Raw genomic sequence first — 12,453 nt, forward strand, 5'->3', positions numbered from 1 at the left:
TCTTCAACCATGTACAAACCGCTATATCGTCATGGGGCAGGCGACTTTGCTAAAATCTGCGCCACCCACTAATAGTGACTTCATTTTGCAAACTCACCATACGGGCATGCTTCCTTCCGCTCGCCATCGCCTCGCCCAATCATTTTGAAGATCTTCTCTCTATAGTTTGTTGTAGTACGCATCAAATGGCTGCCGACAATAGGGGTGCAACCCGAGCTTTCCAATGAGCATAACTCCAAAATTATCTGGCAAGCGGTGTGGCTTTTGGCAGAAACGAGAGACGAGCCCGTTACGGCCATACTTATTTCGTACTCCCTCGGCACCTCACGGCCGTTCAAGCTCAAGTTCGGGGACGAGGATCTGGGCGGTTGCACGACATTCAAGTTCGTGATTTTCATTTTCATTCGGCCCGAATGGTCGGCGTGCAGACCTCACGTCACCGGCGCAGTATCATTTCGGACTCCTCTGCCTACATACACCTCACTGCGGCGAGCTCGCACGTTGCGCGCAAACCCCCTGCTTGATGGCCAGCCATGAGGACAAACCCCTGCCGGAGCTCCCGCAACGACCCAGTCCCACGAACTTGACCATCGAGAGTCGCGCGCATCTCCAGCGATTCATACTGCGCGCCCTCGACGACCAAGGCAGCTCCACGGACCACGAGCAATGGGCCGACGCACTGCATAACGCGCTGCAGGAGCTGGGCGATAGCATTACCCGCGGCGGGTGGTTGCCCGGACTGAGACGCGCTCGGAGCCTCAGGTCGAGACGAAGACACGAGGAGCGTGTGCAGCGGTTACGCGAGAGGGAGGAAAAGGGGAGAGAGGAAGGCGAAAGGGAAAGGACAAAGGGCAAGTCGAAGGAAGGCGTTGGGGACAGCGAGCAGGCGGCCAAACTATCCTCGTCCGAACGCGGTTCCCCTCGTCTTGACAACTCCGAGGACTCTCGCGACGTGAAGCTTGGCCAGCTGCGTGCACTTGTCGGGGGGCATCTGCGGCCTCTTGTTCCGAAGCCGTCCGCGAAGCACCTTCTCCTAACGGTCGATGCATTTGGGACTGCGGACCTACGTCTTGACGGCAGTATCGACGGCCGTGTCGCGGAATGCACATTCATGACGAACGTATTCTCTATTAATGGCCCTAGCGGGGAAGACGCGTCTGAACAGGTGCTATATGGGTTGGACGAATGGGACGGTAAGCTGCTCCGACTTGTACCATCGGCGGACTCTGGTCGCTCAGGGTCACACAGCACATCTGAACGACTCTTCCAATGACTCTTCCGTGCAGGTCGTTGGAGGCGCCTTTCACTTTGGCGGTGTCACTCATGCAGAACAACACGATGCGCTCTGCAGAGTCCTCCGTCTTGGTCTCTACGTCTACCTCTCGCTCGTGCTCGAGCAGCACCTGCTCTCTAACTCACACATCCAGTTGCACTTTCCCCGGCCGGCGACCAAACCGAAACTCTCGTTGCCGCTTGTGCCGTCGTTCAGTCTGGACCGGGGCCCGACGCAGGACGAGAAGCAGGGACAGAAGCGCGAGGGCGCGGTGGCGGGCGGGCTGTGGAACTTCTTCTCGAAGAAGACGGAGACGCTGCTGCACCGTGCAGCCAGCGTCGGGCCGTCATTGGTGCATCGAGGCTCGGCTGAGCTCCCGTTGACGCGTTCACAAGGCGAGCCGCGCACGTCTGTAGACGAATTGGGCCAGCAAGGGGGTAGAATATCGCTCGACGCACACGGCAGTGACGGGGTGGCCCGCGAGCGCCCCTTCACTGCGACGCTACGCCAACTTGAAGGCTCGAAAGACCTGCTGACGACGAGCCCAGGGATGGCTATGCCATTGCCGGACGTGCTTGTCGGTATTGCAGGGCGCGAGAAACGGGATCCACTGCGCAAGCTGTCGGGCGATGACAAGGCGGCCCTATCGAGCGTCCTCGGATGGGAAGGCAAGGACGTGTTGGGCAGAGGGATGACGGGCACGGCTGGGTTTGTGCGTCATCAGGGCTTGTCCGTGTTGTTCTCGACACATGTGCCTACGCCGCTGGTCGCACCGCAGGCTGCGGCACCATCTGGCTCGGTATTGTCAGTGCCAAGCACCATAGCGCCTATACAGATGACTTCTTGCGGGACCCGGCGCAAGTGCGTTACCTTTCGGTACTACCAACGGGATGGCGAGGCAGACGAGACACTCGGTGAGATGGTCATGAACGCATGTGCGCGCGCCGACGAGTTGTGTGACAAGCCGGGCTGCCCGTTCATGCGCGGCGATCATGACAGCAGGTGGATCCACGCAGGCATCCGCGTCGTCGCGACTGTAGGCTTGCCCTCGTCAGGCGCGGGCGACGACGACGGGATCATTATGTGGGAGCAATGCGCGATCTGCGGACGGCAGACACGTAGGGAGCGCATGCATGACGGAACCTAGTGAGTGCTTGTACACGCATGACGGTGTCTGACTGGTACTCATGCACGTTCGCGTTGAGGCAGCCTGTTCTCGTTTGCAAAGTATCTCGAGTTGCTGATATACTCGCCGGTGATATACACGATCGCGCCGCCGCTGTGCGAGCACACACGGCTGCCCGCGCGCCCCTGGTCCGCGGAAGACACGCCTGTCCCGCGCAGTCGGTTCAATGTACACCGCAAGTTTGCGTATAGGTCACGCGTTGTGACATTTTCGCTGTCCCCTGTCGATGATATCTTCGAGCTGCGAGCCCCACGCTTGCAGATTGTACGGCGGAGAGCACCGGAAAAAGCTGCGGAGAAGGACGCACAACCCGCCGCGGCGGGAGTCCCACTAGTATTCACAGAAGATGACCGACGGTCGTTGCGACTGGAGATCAGGGGCTGGTGGCAAGGGCTCTCTGAACATATCGACGAACTTGTGAGTAGTCTGGTTCCTGCAGGCCAAAGGTAAACTCAAGTTGACGATTGAAAGGAAGCGAATTTCGTCAGTGATAAGGGGAGCACACGGACGAAGACGCTGCCTCGCCTGCCGTCCGAAGACGACGCGTATAACGTTTCCGATGAGGCAGGCCTTGCTACCCCGAAGCCCTCTATGTCGCGCCTTCCGTCGTCAGCATCGTCAGCGTCATCCGCACCTACTGTTACGCCCACTACTCACGACGCGGCTGCGTCCACCAGCAGGCCGACCCTTACTGCTGTCACCACCTCCGAGTCGGTGTTTTCCACCAGGTCATCCAGTTCCTGCGAACTTGATTCGATGTCGCTGCTCTCCAGCCTGCGGCATGCCTTTCAACGAGCAGAACAGACACTGTACACTGAGCTATCACGAACACCGACAGCTTCGTTGAACGATGTCCGCCGTTCGTTCGTGACGGCCGCCCGAGGCGCGTCCAAGCGACTGTCAGCATGGGAGGCCAAGCATTCGTCGCAGTTCCCGAAAGGGTTCAAGGCGTCTGGCATGCCTTCCCTTGTGGAGCCCGAATGGTGGAAGGCCGGCTGCCACGCCGTGCCGGGCGGTAATGTGATAGTCAGGGAGGACGATTGGGGATCCATCATTGCTTTCACATTGAGGTGGGTCGTAATGTTTTTTTTGCGGCGAAGTGTGTGAGTCTAAGGTTATTTTCCAGCTCGGTGGACTATCAGGGCGAGTTGGCGGGGATGTCGAGCCCCAGTCCGCATCCAATGTCTGTCCCTCAGCCCCCTCCTCCCACTCCACTCGAGCCTCGGCCGTCATACTTCACGAGAGGATCCTCGTTCAGGCATCTCTTTCTAGGCAACTCCGCCCAGCTAGATCCTGACCAGGATAACGTGGTGTGGCAGGAGCCAGAAACGTACTCTGCAGTGATTAGTCGGAAGGAACACCCTCGCGAGCTAACCTCGCTGATGCCTTTCAGGGAGGTCCTTCGACATAAACCAAGCTCCGACGCATCCGTCACCCCAACGCCCTCTAAGCTGGCCACCTCTGGGTCTCCCAATCCAAAAGCCACGAAGGAAGTGCCGCCGTCCGCGAGGGCAAAACCCGCGGTTGAGCTATCCATGCAGGCAGCGGACGGCCGGCTCAGTGGGGGACCAGAGACCGCCGACAAGATTCTTCACGATCTGGAGGCAAATTCAAGCATGACGGACTCGTGGCGTCATTCCGGCTCGAACGCTCCTAGCTCTAGTTCCGGATTTGTTGAGACGCATATCCGCCGAGGAAAAACCGCATCTATCATCTCGACTGACAGCGATGTTACCACCGGGGCAGACAGCAGCTGGAGCCAAGATGCTACGCCACCGCCACCGCCCCCGAAGGATGGCAACGACTCCTTGACCAATTCTTTAGAGATACATTCTCAGCCTGCAGTGGATCCTGGCGTTGGCGCGCCTTCTTCGATCACTGTAACGCTGACCAGCACCATAGCCAGTGCTATGCGATACATGTTGAAGCCTGGTGAGATCCCGCGCGCTCTACCATCTGCGCCACATCATGGGCTGCTGTCGGCGGACTCGCCTGCGATTGACGAGCGGCCGCACATCAAATATGACTGGACGATCGGTAAGAGACTGAAGTTCAGCTGTACGGTATACTACGCCAAGCAGTTCGACGCGCTGCGCCGCCGGTGCGGTATCGAGACTGTCTTCCTGCGGAGCTTAGCGAAGAGCGAGAACTGGGCGGCCGACGGTGGCAAGAGTCGGTCGAACTTCTGGAAGACGTCAGACGACCAGTTTATCATCAAGACGCTAGTGAACGCGTGGAATGTGGCAGATCTGTAAGTGCGCGCGATGTCGAAACCGTGAGCCAGACTCATTTATTTGTCTTCTTTCGCAGCCAGGTGCTCATTGAGTTTGGTCCATCTTACTTCCGCTATATGGACGCGACCGCAGCCAAGCCCTCCGTGCTCGCCAAGTTGCTGGGCTTCTACACGGTCGAGATCCGCAATCTCGAGACAGGGGCAACGCAAGCGAAGGCAGATTTGCTAGTCATGGAGAACTTGTTCTACAACCAGAAGATCAATAAGACGTTCGATCTTAAGGGTATTCAGGGCCGGAAAGTGAAGGCATCGAATTCCACATCGAAGACACTTTTTGATGGCGAATGGATTGAAGGTATATCATTAGTCCCTCGAAATATCGAAAATTTTGACGAACCTGTCCGAAAGACCAGAGGAGGGCGTTGACGCTCGTGCGTCCACATTCCAAGGTCGTCTTTCAGGAAGCCATCAAAGCAGATTGTGATTTCCTTGCTCGTAGCAATATCATGGACTACTCGTGCGTCGCACCCGCACGATGAGAGTCAGCTTGATAACAATATTTGTAGTCTGCTTTTGGGTATCAACGACGAGAGCAAACACATCGCTTGTGGTCTGGTAGACACGATCGGTATGACCCGTTCTCCTTTCTTCAGCCAGTGCAGCGAGCTTATGTTTGCCCTCAGGCAGCTATACCTTCGCTAAGACACTTGAGTACAAGGCGAAACAAGGCCTCAATGCTGGCAAAGAGGTAACAGTTGTGCCACCGCACGAGTATCAGGAGAGGTTTGTGGGCGCTATGGATGACTACTTCCTAGCATGTCCAGGTGCGCAGCTTCTCTATGGTGCACTATTGCCCATCCTCATGTTGAATGTGACAATTCGTAGACAAGTGGTCGCGACCTCTTGACGACACCAACGTCCCTCACGATTGCAGGCAATTACCCAGTGTGCTGTGATGTCATACTTCTGTATGCGTAGACGTGCGTGCGATTCCTCATTGTGCTACCAGCTTGCCTGACCTAGGCCACTTCCGTGAATAGTATTCAGATGTACCCGTTCGGTTATGGACATCGGACTTCTCACTCGCATATGTATATCTTTGCCGCAATTGCACCTGTATAGCGATCGCGTTCCGGTAGACATTGTACTGCATTGCACATGTACAGTACATCAACGCATTCTTTATCATTCATACTTGGCTGCCCGTCTTCTTTGGTCAGCGGCTTACATTGCATGATGTCGCAATACGAATCGGCATGTAGGAAGGCGAGTGAGGCCTGCTGACCGAGTCGGAGCGCGGGTAGGATGGCGCACCAGTTGACCGAGCTGACCAATCGCCGAACCAAGCTTCAAAGCAATGACGATGTCTTGCGTCTTCACCCGTTCACAGGCAAATAAATAGACAGAATGCCTCGCCATTCCTTCTGGCAAACTTTCTTCCATCTACACTCACTCCTCCACTATAACATTTGATAACATGTCCGCCCGACCTGTAATTGTCGTCGCAGGCATTGGGAATGGCTCAGGTAAGACCGTCCATGTTCCGTCGAGGATGATTATACTAAAATGTATAATTGCGATTTCGTACTACTACAGGCACTGGTGCCGCTACCGCGTATGTGATTTCCGCTCCGATGACGATCTTCCACAGCTGAACAATATACCCATAACCTAGGCGCGTATTCGCCAAAGCGGGATACCGCGTCGCACTGATCGCCCGGAACGCCGACCATCTGAACAAGCTCGCATCGGAAGTCAACCAATCCGGGGGAGAGGTGAGCACAGCCGAAACACTAGCCAATGCAAACCAAGCTACCCTTATGGTCGTGACAGGCTGCTGCATTCCCCGTTGCTTCATACTCGTACGAAGCCGTTAGCGGCGTCTTCACTACCATCAAGCAGCACAAATGGGCGTCGCCCGAGAAAGCGGAAATCCGTGTCGCTCTGTGGAACGCGGGCGCAGGCGTATGGAAGGGGTTCCTCGACGTCACGGAGCAGGAACTGCAGACGGTCGTGGACACGAACATCACAGCACCATTCGCGTTCTCGCGCCAGGTGCTCCTCGCTTTCAAAGAGAACGAGATCGACCAGCTGGGCAAGCGGGGCACGCTCCTGTTCACGGGCGCGACGGCGAGCTGGAGGGGCAATGTGACAACGAGCGCGTTCGCTGCGGGCAAGTTCGCGCTGCGTGCCTTGAGCCAGAGCCTCAACAAGGAGTTCGGCAAGCAGAACATTCACGTAAGTGGCTAGCGGCCTCATGTGAACTTCAGTTGACACTTTGGGATTGACGATAGGTCGCCCATGTGAGTCTTCCTTCATAGTGTAAGTAGCGAACTGAGTTCTGACGATGCTTCGGTTATCGAGGCCATCATTGACGGAGGTCAGTGTTACTCCGAATACACTGTTTGCGCATCTATTCACATCTCTTTCCAGGAATTTTGACGGACCTGTCCCTCTCGCGCCGTTCGGACCCGAGTGCAAGCAAGGCGTGGAAGGAAGACGCGAACATCCGCCTGGACCCGGAGAGTATTGGCAAGGTAATATACTGTGTTTTCTATGGTTACCATTCTCCTCACATCTTCCTCAGTCCTACCTTTATCTCGCCAACCAGGATAGCTCTGCGTTGACATGGGAGTTGGATTGTAAGTTCTTCGTTGAGGCGTCCAAGACAGAGTGCCTGATGCTTACCCGCTTACTTTGCAGTGCGCCCTGCGCACGAAAAGTGGTGAATGAGAGGCTCGCAAACAATGTCAGCGATCATGGAAGTGTAGGAGTATTGGAGTTCAATCGATGTAATAGCATCGTATTCCCTTGTCGCACCATGCAAGCAATGTTTTGAGTCTTTTGTGAGTGCAATGAACGGATAGTAAATATGCGCGAGCGGTACGGTCTCTGTTTGGCTCTGTTTGGTGCTACCACAGGCTCCCGAAACAGTAATTGCCGACTGCATGAAATACCAGCTCTGCTCATATGGGAGAGACTATCGGAGAGACCCGTCCTGAATGAAACATCCGGATAGCATTTCATTTGACGGCGTTCATGACTTCTTCGAGACGACGTTTGGACGTCTTGGACGGTACGCAGAAATCTGAATCCCCACAACAGTGGTGCACGGTTCTTCATAGCTAGTATTTGCAGGTCCTCCACTATACCGCATGGTACTCTGCCCTAATGCCAAGAGGTTGATTATTATGATTTACAGCCACAAAGAAAGTCCGATTGTGAATTTCCTAGGGTCCCCAGTATTTCCCGCGCTTTGTGTTCCGCAGGAACTCACAGCTCCAGGTATGGCTTGATTTGATCGACAATATATACTTTGTCTTACAGTTGCTTCTCTTCTCGTTGTTCCTGAAGAAGTCCATGTCGGATTTTGACTTCCCCGACCGGGACGCTTGACGTCCGCGGTCGAAATCCACACTCCCTACGTCAATCCGATAGTTTAGCTTTTTCTCTGTCTCGCTACACGTGATACCTACACTCCCTACTTATACCTCGCTCACTCGCTCCCCACTTCTCTCCTCAGTCGCTGTACCACTATGGCTGAGGTATGTCTGTCTCGTACTGATCCCCCGTACCAGTACTGATTCGATGTATAGCTGTAGACTTGCGAGAATCGGTACAGGTATATATAGTCGTCGTACCACTACGGCTGAGTTGCAGACTTACGAAAATCGGTACAGTTACTAAGGTCCAGTATCAATGGCCAACGACCAAGAGTTTTCATTGAGTATGACATCCCTCGAGGAGTTTTTGTGGCGACCGCGAACATTGGCCTGTTTGTCGATCGCGCGCCGTCAATGCAGATCATGCACGTCCCCACCTTGGGCACTCAAAGTGAGCCGTCTGGCGCTGCGGTCTTGAATCTGTTCGAGGTATGTCTGTAGAGGCTCGCGACGCCACACATTGACGTGCTTCTAGTGCATACCCACAGTATGGTGACCCCGTTCGAAACGACGAGAGCGATGTGCGGAGATCGACAGCGCGATTCATCTTCGCACGAATCCGGTACTCACCTTCGTCCCGCCTAGAAGTTCGCGTGACTCGCACTCAAAGATGGCTTCATAATATCGAGAGGAACCAGGTTGCGCCATCATGCGTCTATGTATGTGAGCTCGGTGCGTGTCATTATTGTTACACGGTCACTATCCTAGCTGGCTCAACTGTGAAGAGATTGAGATGCCAACCAACAAGAATACGGCTTGTTGAGAAGCAATGTATATATTGACTATCCCCGCTCGGTTACAGGTACGTTCTGATATCTCTCGCCAATATGTCCATTCATTCACGTACCAAGTTTAGATTAGAAGCAAGGTAATTACCAGCGTCCATGATTCCCTCATTCATGCCACTGTGTGGACTTCGAGTTCGCTGTCCTCCGTGCGCAGACGATCTTCCGATTAAGACGCCAACTGTTACCACTTGTGAGATCAACACATCTCTTGACCACGGTATTGCAGCCCGCTCGAATCAGCCCTATGGCATTCGCACTGCCAACCCTGGTACCATGGAGCTCCACTACGCGAATGCAGCTTGTCCCATCAGACTTCGGCCACCTTGCGCGCGGTAGAAGGATTCTCGACGTGTGGAAATGAGCTCGTGGCTATGCCAGGCTATTTGCGGCCGCAGTGCTATAAATGAAGCATCGTCATCAAGCATCCTCACCGTTATAGTGTCATCACCGTTCGCCGGGCCTTCATACACAGCAAATTTCAGTCAGCCTTCAGTTTATGTGGGATGCCGTTGTCATCGGACGGATCGCTGTCAAAATAATGCGGTCACGTCCCGCTCTTGCCCCGGCCGAACTCTCAGACACTTGGCCGTCTATCGAAACCCCAAGCTCCTCCTTTATCTTACCTTCCGCAGGGTCAAAGAGCAAGGCGGGAGGCGACGGTCTTGAGTGTGTGGTAGTTTGCCGCCATCGGGAGTTCGAAGAGCTGCTCCGATATAATGCCTGGCCTTGACCCGGAACATGCAAGGACGCGTCTATATTGCCGGGAGAAGCTATACCTTTGGTAATTACGAGCGTCTTCGGTTGCGCTTCTCAGCCGCACGCTGCGTTGTTCTGGTCTCGATTGTGGAGATGAGGCCGCATAAGGCTGATCGATGCCACAATACGTCCGGACCTGCGCCCGGATATCCATTTGCTGCACATTCGCAGAAAGACAAGCGGCTTTCTGCTCGCGGTACCGGTGACGGGCTTTTCGCCACAACCTGGCTCGCGGGTGTCCCGATCTTTCGGCCAGTCATGGAAGAACAAGGTTCTCTAGACACTGTGCCTTGCAGCTTCATGTTATTGGAATTCTGATCAAGTGTAGCATCCTCCGAGGCTAATGTACCTCTGCGTTCGTCAGGTCGTTGGCTACAGCTCTGCGTCAGCGTCATCGCTGTGTAAACAAGCGATCACTTCGCCGCACTCTACATTTTGCTTTTCGGATGGGTATTTGACAGCGACCTACTCTTCGGTTGCGGCTAAACGTGCGTGAGTTATTATCTTATGCTACGGTCGTGCCTTCTGCCGTCTTGTTGCCCGACGGGCGTCCCCTGGCGGGAGGAGCAGTTCGTTTTGATGCTCCACGTCCGGAGTTCTATCGGGTGCGCCCTGTCGCCGCCCGCTCGTTTAGAGTGCCATCATGCATCGCGGGCAGAAACGTGCGCCGTGTCACGCGGGGTCAGCGACTGGAATTGTGGACACAACTCACCTCGCATGGCGAGACAGCCTGTCTCGGGGATGGCAAGACAACCAGGAACGGCGCAGGCCTCTTGCATGGGAAGTGGCATGGAACGCAGTCGCTGGCAATGTCTGCACAGCTGGTCTGTGAGCATTAGACGTTGGATTAGACATTGGTTGTCCGCATACGCGGCAGTGGGCGCGCCTTGTGCGCATTCTTTCCATCTCACCTGCCGTTGGTCTTCCCTAGGCAGCCTACAATAGAGCGCCCGTTTTGATGGTTGGAAAAAATACTGCATCAGCATGCGCAGGATTTCAGCCACGCGACGGTCCTGCCAGTGCAGAACGGTACCTTGAACTGCGGGATTCTCGCATGCATCATTTGTGCAAGTCGCGCATCTCGCATCAATTCCTAATGCGATGACTGTTTCGCATTAGCCTAGGCATACCTCATAGACTAACTTATGCCTAATTCTGAGTCCCAAACGTAGTGGCGTGGTATTTCAATCCTTGCGAGGTGGAGGTTTCGGTGAGTCACGGTCACGTGACCGTGACTTACCGCGCACCCCCTCAGGTTTCAGAACACGATGTTGGTGACAGTACTCTCCGGTAAGTTCAGTGGTGAGGCCCGCGACTGTCGGCGTAGCGCATGATCTAGGCCACTTATTTGATGGACATGGTCCACACGGGCGACAATATGCAACGTTGCGCTGGCGTCGCTTGGAAGGCGGCGACATGGGCGCTGTGGCGTGCCTCCTGGCGGTGAAGTAGAACGTAAGTGCGCCCCTGGACGTGAGCTTGATCAGCGGTGCGGCTCACACAGCGCCGCGCGATGATCGACATGGACTCCAATCGCCAAGTGCATTCCTGCTTCAAACGTGAGGTCTCGGGCAGCGTTCAGTGTACCCCCCCCACAACGCTGCGCGATGATCGACAGGGACAATTGCCAAGTACATTCTTGCTTCAAATGTGGGGCCTCGGGGATCGTTCAGCTCGCGTCGCGTCGCGTGTCTACGCCATATAATGCAGCGCTTCAGCCGCCACGGCTGAAGCGCTGCATTCTTTATATATTATTAGTGCCACCGAAATACGAAAAACGAATACGCAGGCCCCCTATCGAGATCGCATCCGGGTACGGCCAGTCGTGGGTGAATCAGCGCTGCCGTCGTGCTGGCACATCCATGCGCGTAGAGCGCAGTTGGTCAGTGGGGTTGTCGAAAGCAGCAGCATTCGAAACACCGAGTCATTGTCGGTGGCGGGTCTGCGCTTTCCTGGGCCTTGTGACAGGCTTTGTGGGACAAAAATACACTGGGATCTAGACGCGATTGTTAAAGAGATTGCATTGAATGGAAGCGCCCCCTGTGTGGATATCGATGCAGGTTTAGCTGCATCTCTTTATAGCACTTTGCATGACATCTACCAGTCGTTTGTTACAACGTCTTGGCCGGTCAGAATCGGAGTTGGAGTGTAAGAGACGAGCGCGCTTCAGCAAATGCTGCCGGCGGTTATAAGGGCGGAACCAGAACGACGGGTCGAGTTCTCAACAGTTCCGGGTAAAAGGAGGAAGCGCCGTCTATGATTAGCAGCAGCGTCGTGCCACTTCATCGAGGCATCGTCGACGGCGACCGTGGAAGGCCATCATCTTTCACATAGAATAGATTCATGTGTTCCCACTGACCCCGTCCGCAGCTTCGACGCGGCGTGCTTGCCGATATTATTAACAGAGAAAACGCAGGACGAGGTTCCGTCCCCTCCTCGTTCCCTGGCGAGATACTGGCGCATTCAAGCGAGCGCTTTCAGCACACTGGCCGCTACGTCCATCAAACCCGTCATCAGGCATCGCCCCCGCCCTGATATGCCTGCACCAGGCAACCGGCACAGCCGACCGCGCGGAGAGCAGGGCGCTGATGCACATCCGACCATTTCGACCGCTTTCTCTGCTGCCCCCAACTCCTACTCTCATTCCCTTCTAATGGCCCTAGCATCCCTTCTCAGCACTAGAAAAGGCGACGACGACGGAGACGCAATTGAGTTGCTGCCTTCGCCCGGCCACGTTCCTGCTGAGCCTTCCAGTCACCGTCGACCTGCGCGAC

At 55.2% G+C, this 12,453-nt stretch overlaps 3 protein-coding genes across 3 annotated transcripts; all 3 read left to right on the forward strand.

Moving 5' to 3' along the window:
- Positions 1-523: 523 nt before the first annotated feature.
- On the forward strand, positions 524-5,648 carry POSPLADRAFT_1056110 (hypothetical protein; the record flags this gene model as incomplete). The annotated part of the gene is made up of 10 exons (XM_024480735.1): positions 524-1,193; positions 1,249-2,419; positions 2,483-2,876; positions 2,931-3,529; positions 3,586-4,710; positions 4,770-5,047; positions 5,101-5,209; positions 5,259-5,320; positions 5,376-5,516; positions 5,578-5,648. The coding sequence occupies 10 exons, from the start codon at positions 524-526 to the stop codon at positions 5,646-5,648; spliced, it is 4,620 nt and encodes a 1,539-aa protein (XP_024339538.1).
- A 521-nt stretch (positions 5,649-6,169) lies between these two features.
- POSPLADRAFT_1056111 (hypothetical protein) lies at positions 6,170-7,421 on the forward strand (the record flags this gene model as incomplete). Its single annotated transcript, XM_024480736.1, has 9 exons — positions 6,170-6,218; positions 6,289-6,307; positions 6,368-6,467; positions 6,526-6,930; positions 6,987-6,995; positions 7,057-7,072; positions 7,126-7,229; positions 7,280-7,334; positions 7,396-7,421. The coding sequence occupies 9 exons, from the start codon at positions 6,170-6,172 to the stop codon at positions 7,419-7,421; spliced, it is 783 nt and encodes a 260-aa protein (XP_024339539.1).
- An 807-nt stretch (positions 7,422-8,228) lies between these two features.
- Positions 8,229-8,732, forward strand: POSPLADRAFT_1056112 (hypothetical protein; the record flags this gene model as incomplete). Its single annotated transcript, XM_024480737.1, has 5 exons — positions 8,229-8,237; positions 8,295-8,314; positions 8,387-8,564; positions 8,624-8,656; positions 8,721-8,732. 5 exons carry the CDS (start codon positions 8,229-8,231, stop codon positions 8,730-8,732), a joined length of 252 nt encoding a protein of 83 aa, XP_024339540.1.
- Between the last annotated feature and the right edge of the window lie 3,721 nt (positions 8,733-12,453).

Source organism: Postia placenta (assembly GCF_002117355.1).
Source record: "Postia placenta MAD-698-R-SB12 unplaced genomic scaffold POSPLAscaffold_6, whole genome shotgun sequence".
NCBI classification, from domain to species: Eukaryota; Fungi; Basidiomycota; class Agaricomycetes; order Polyporales; family Adustoporiaceae; genus Rhodonia; species Rhodonia placenta.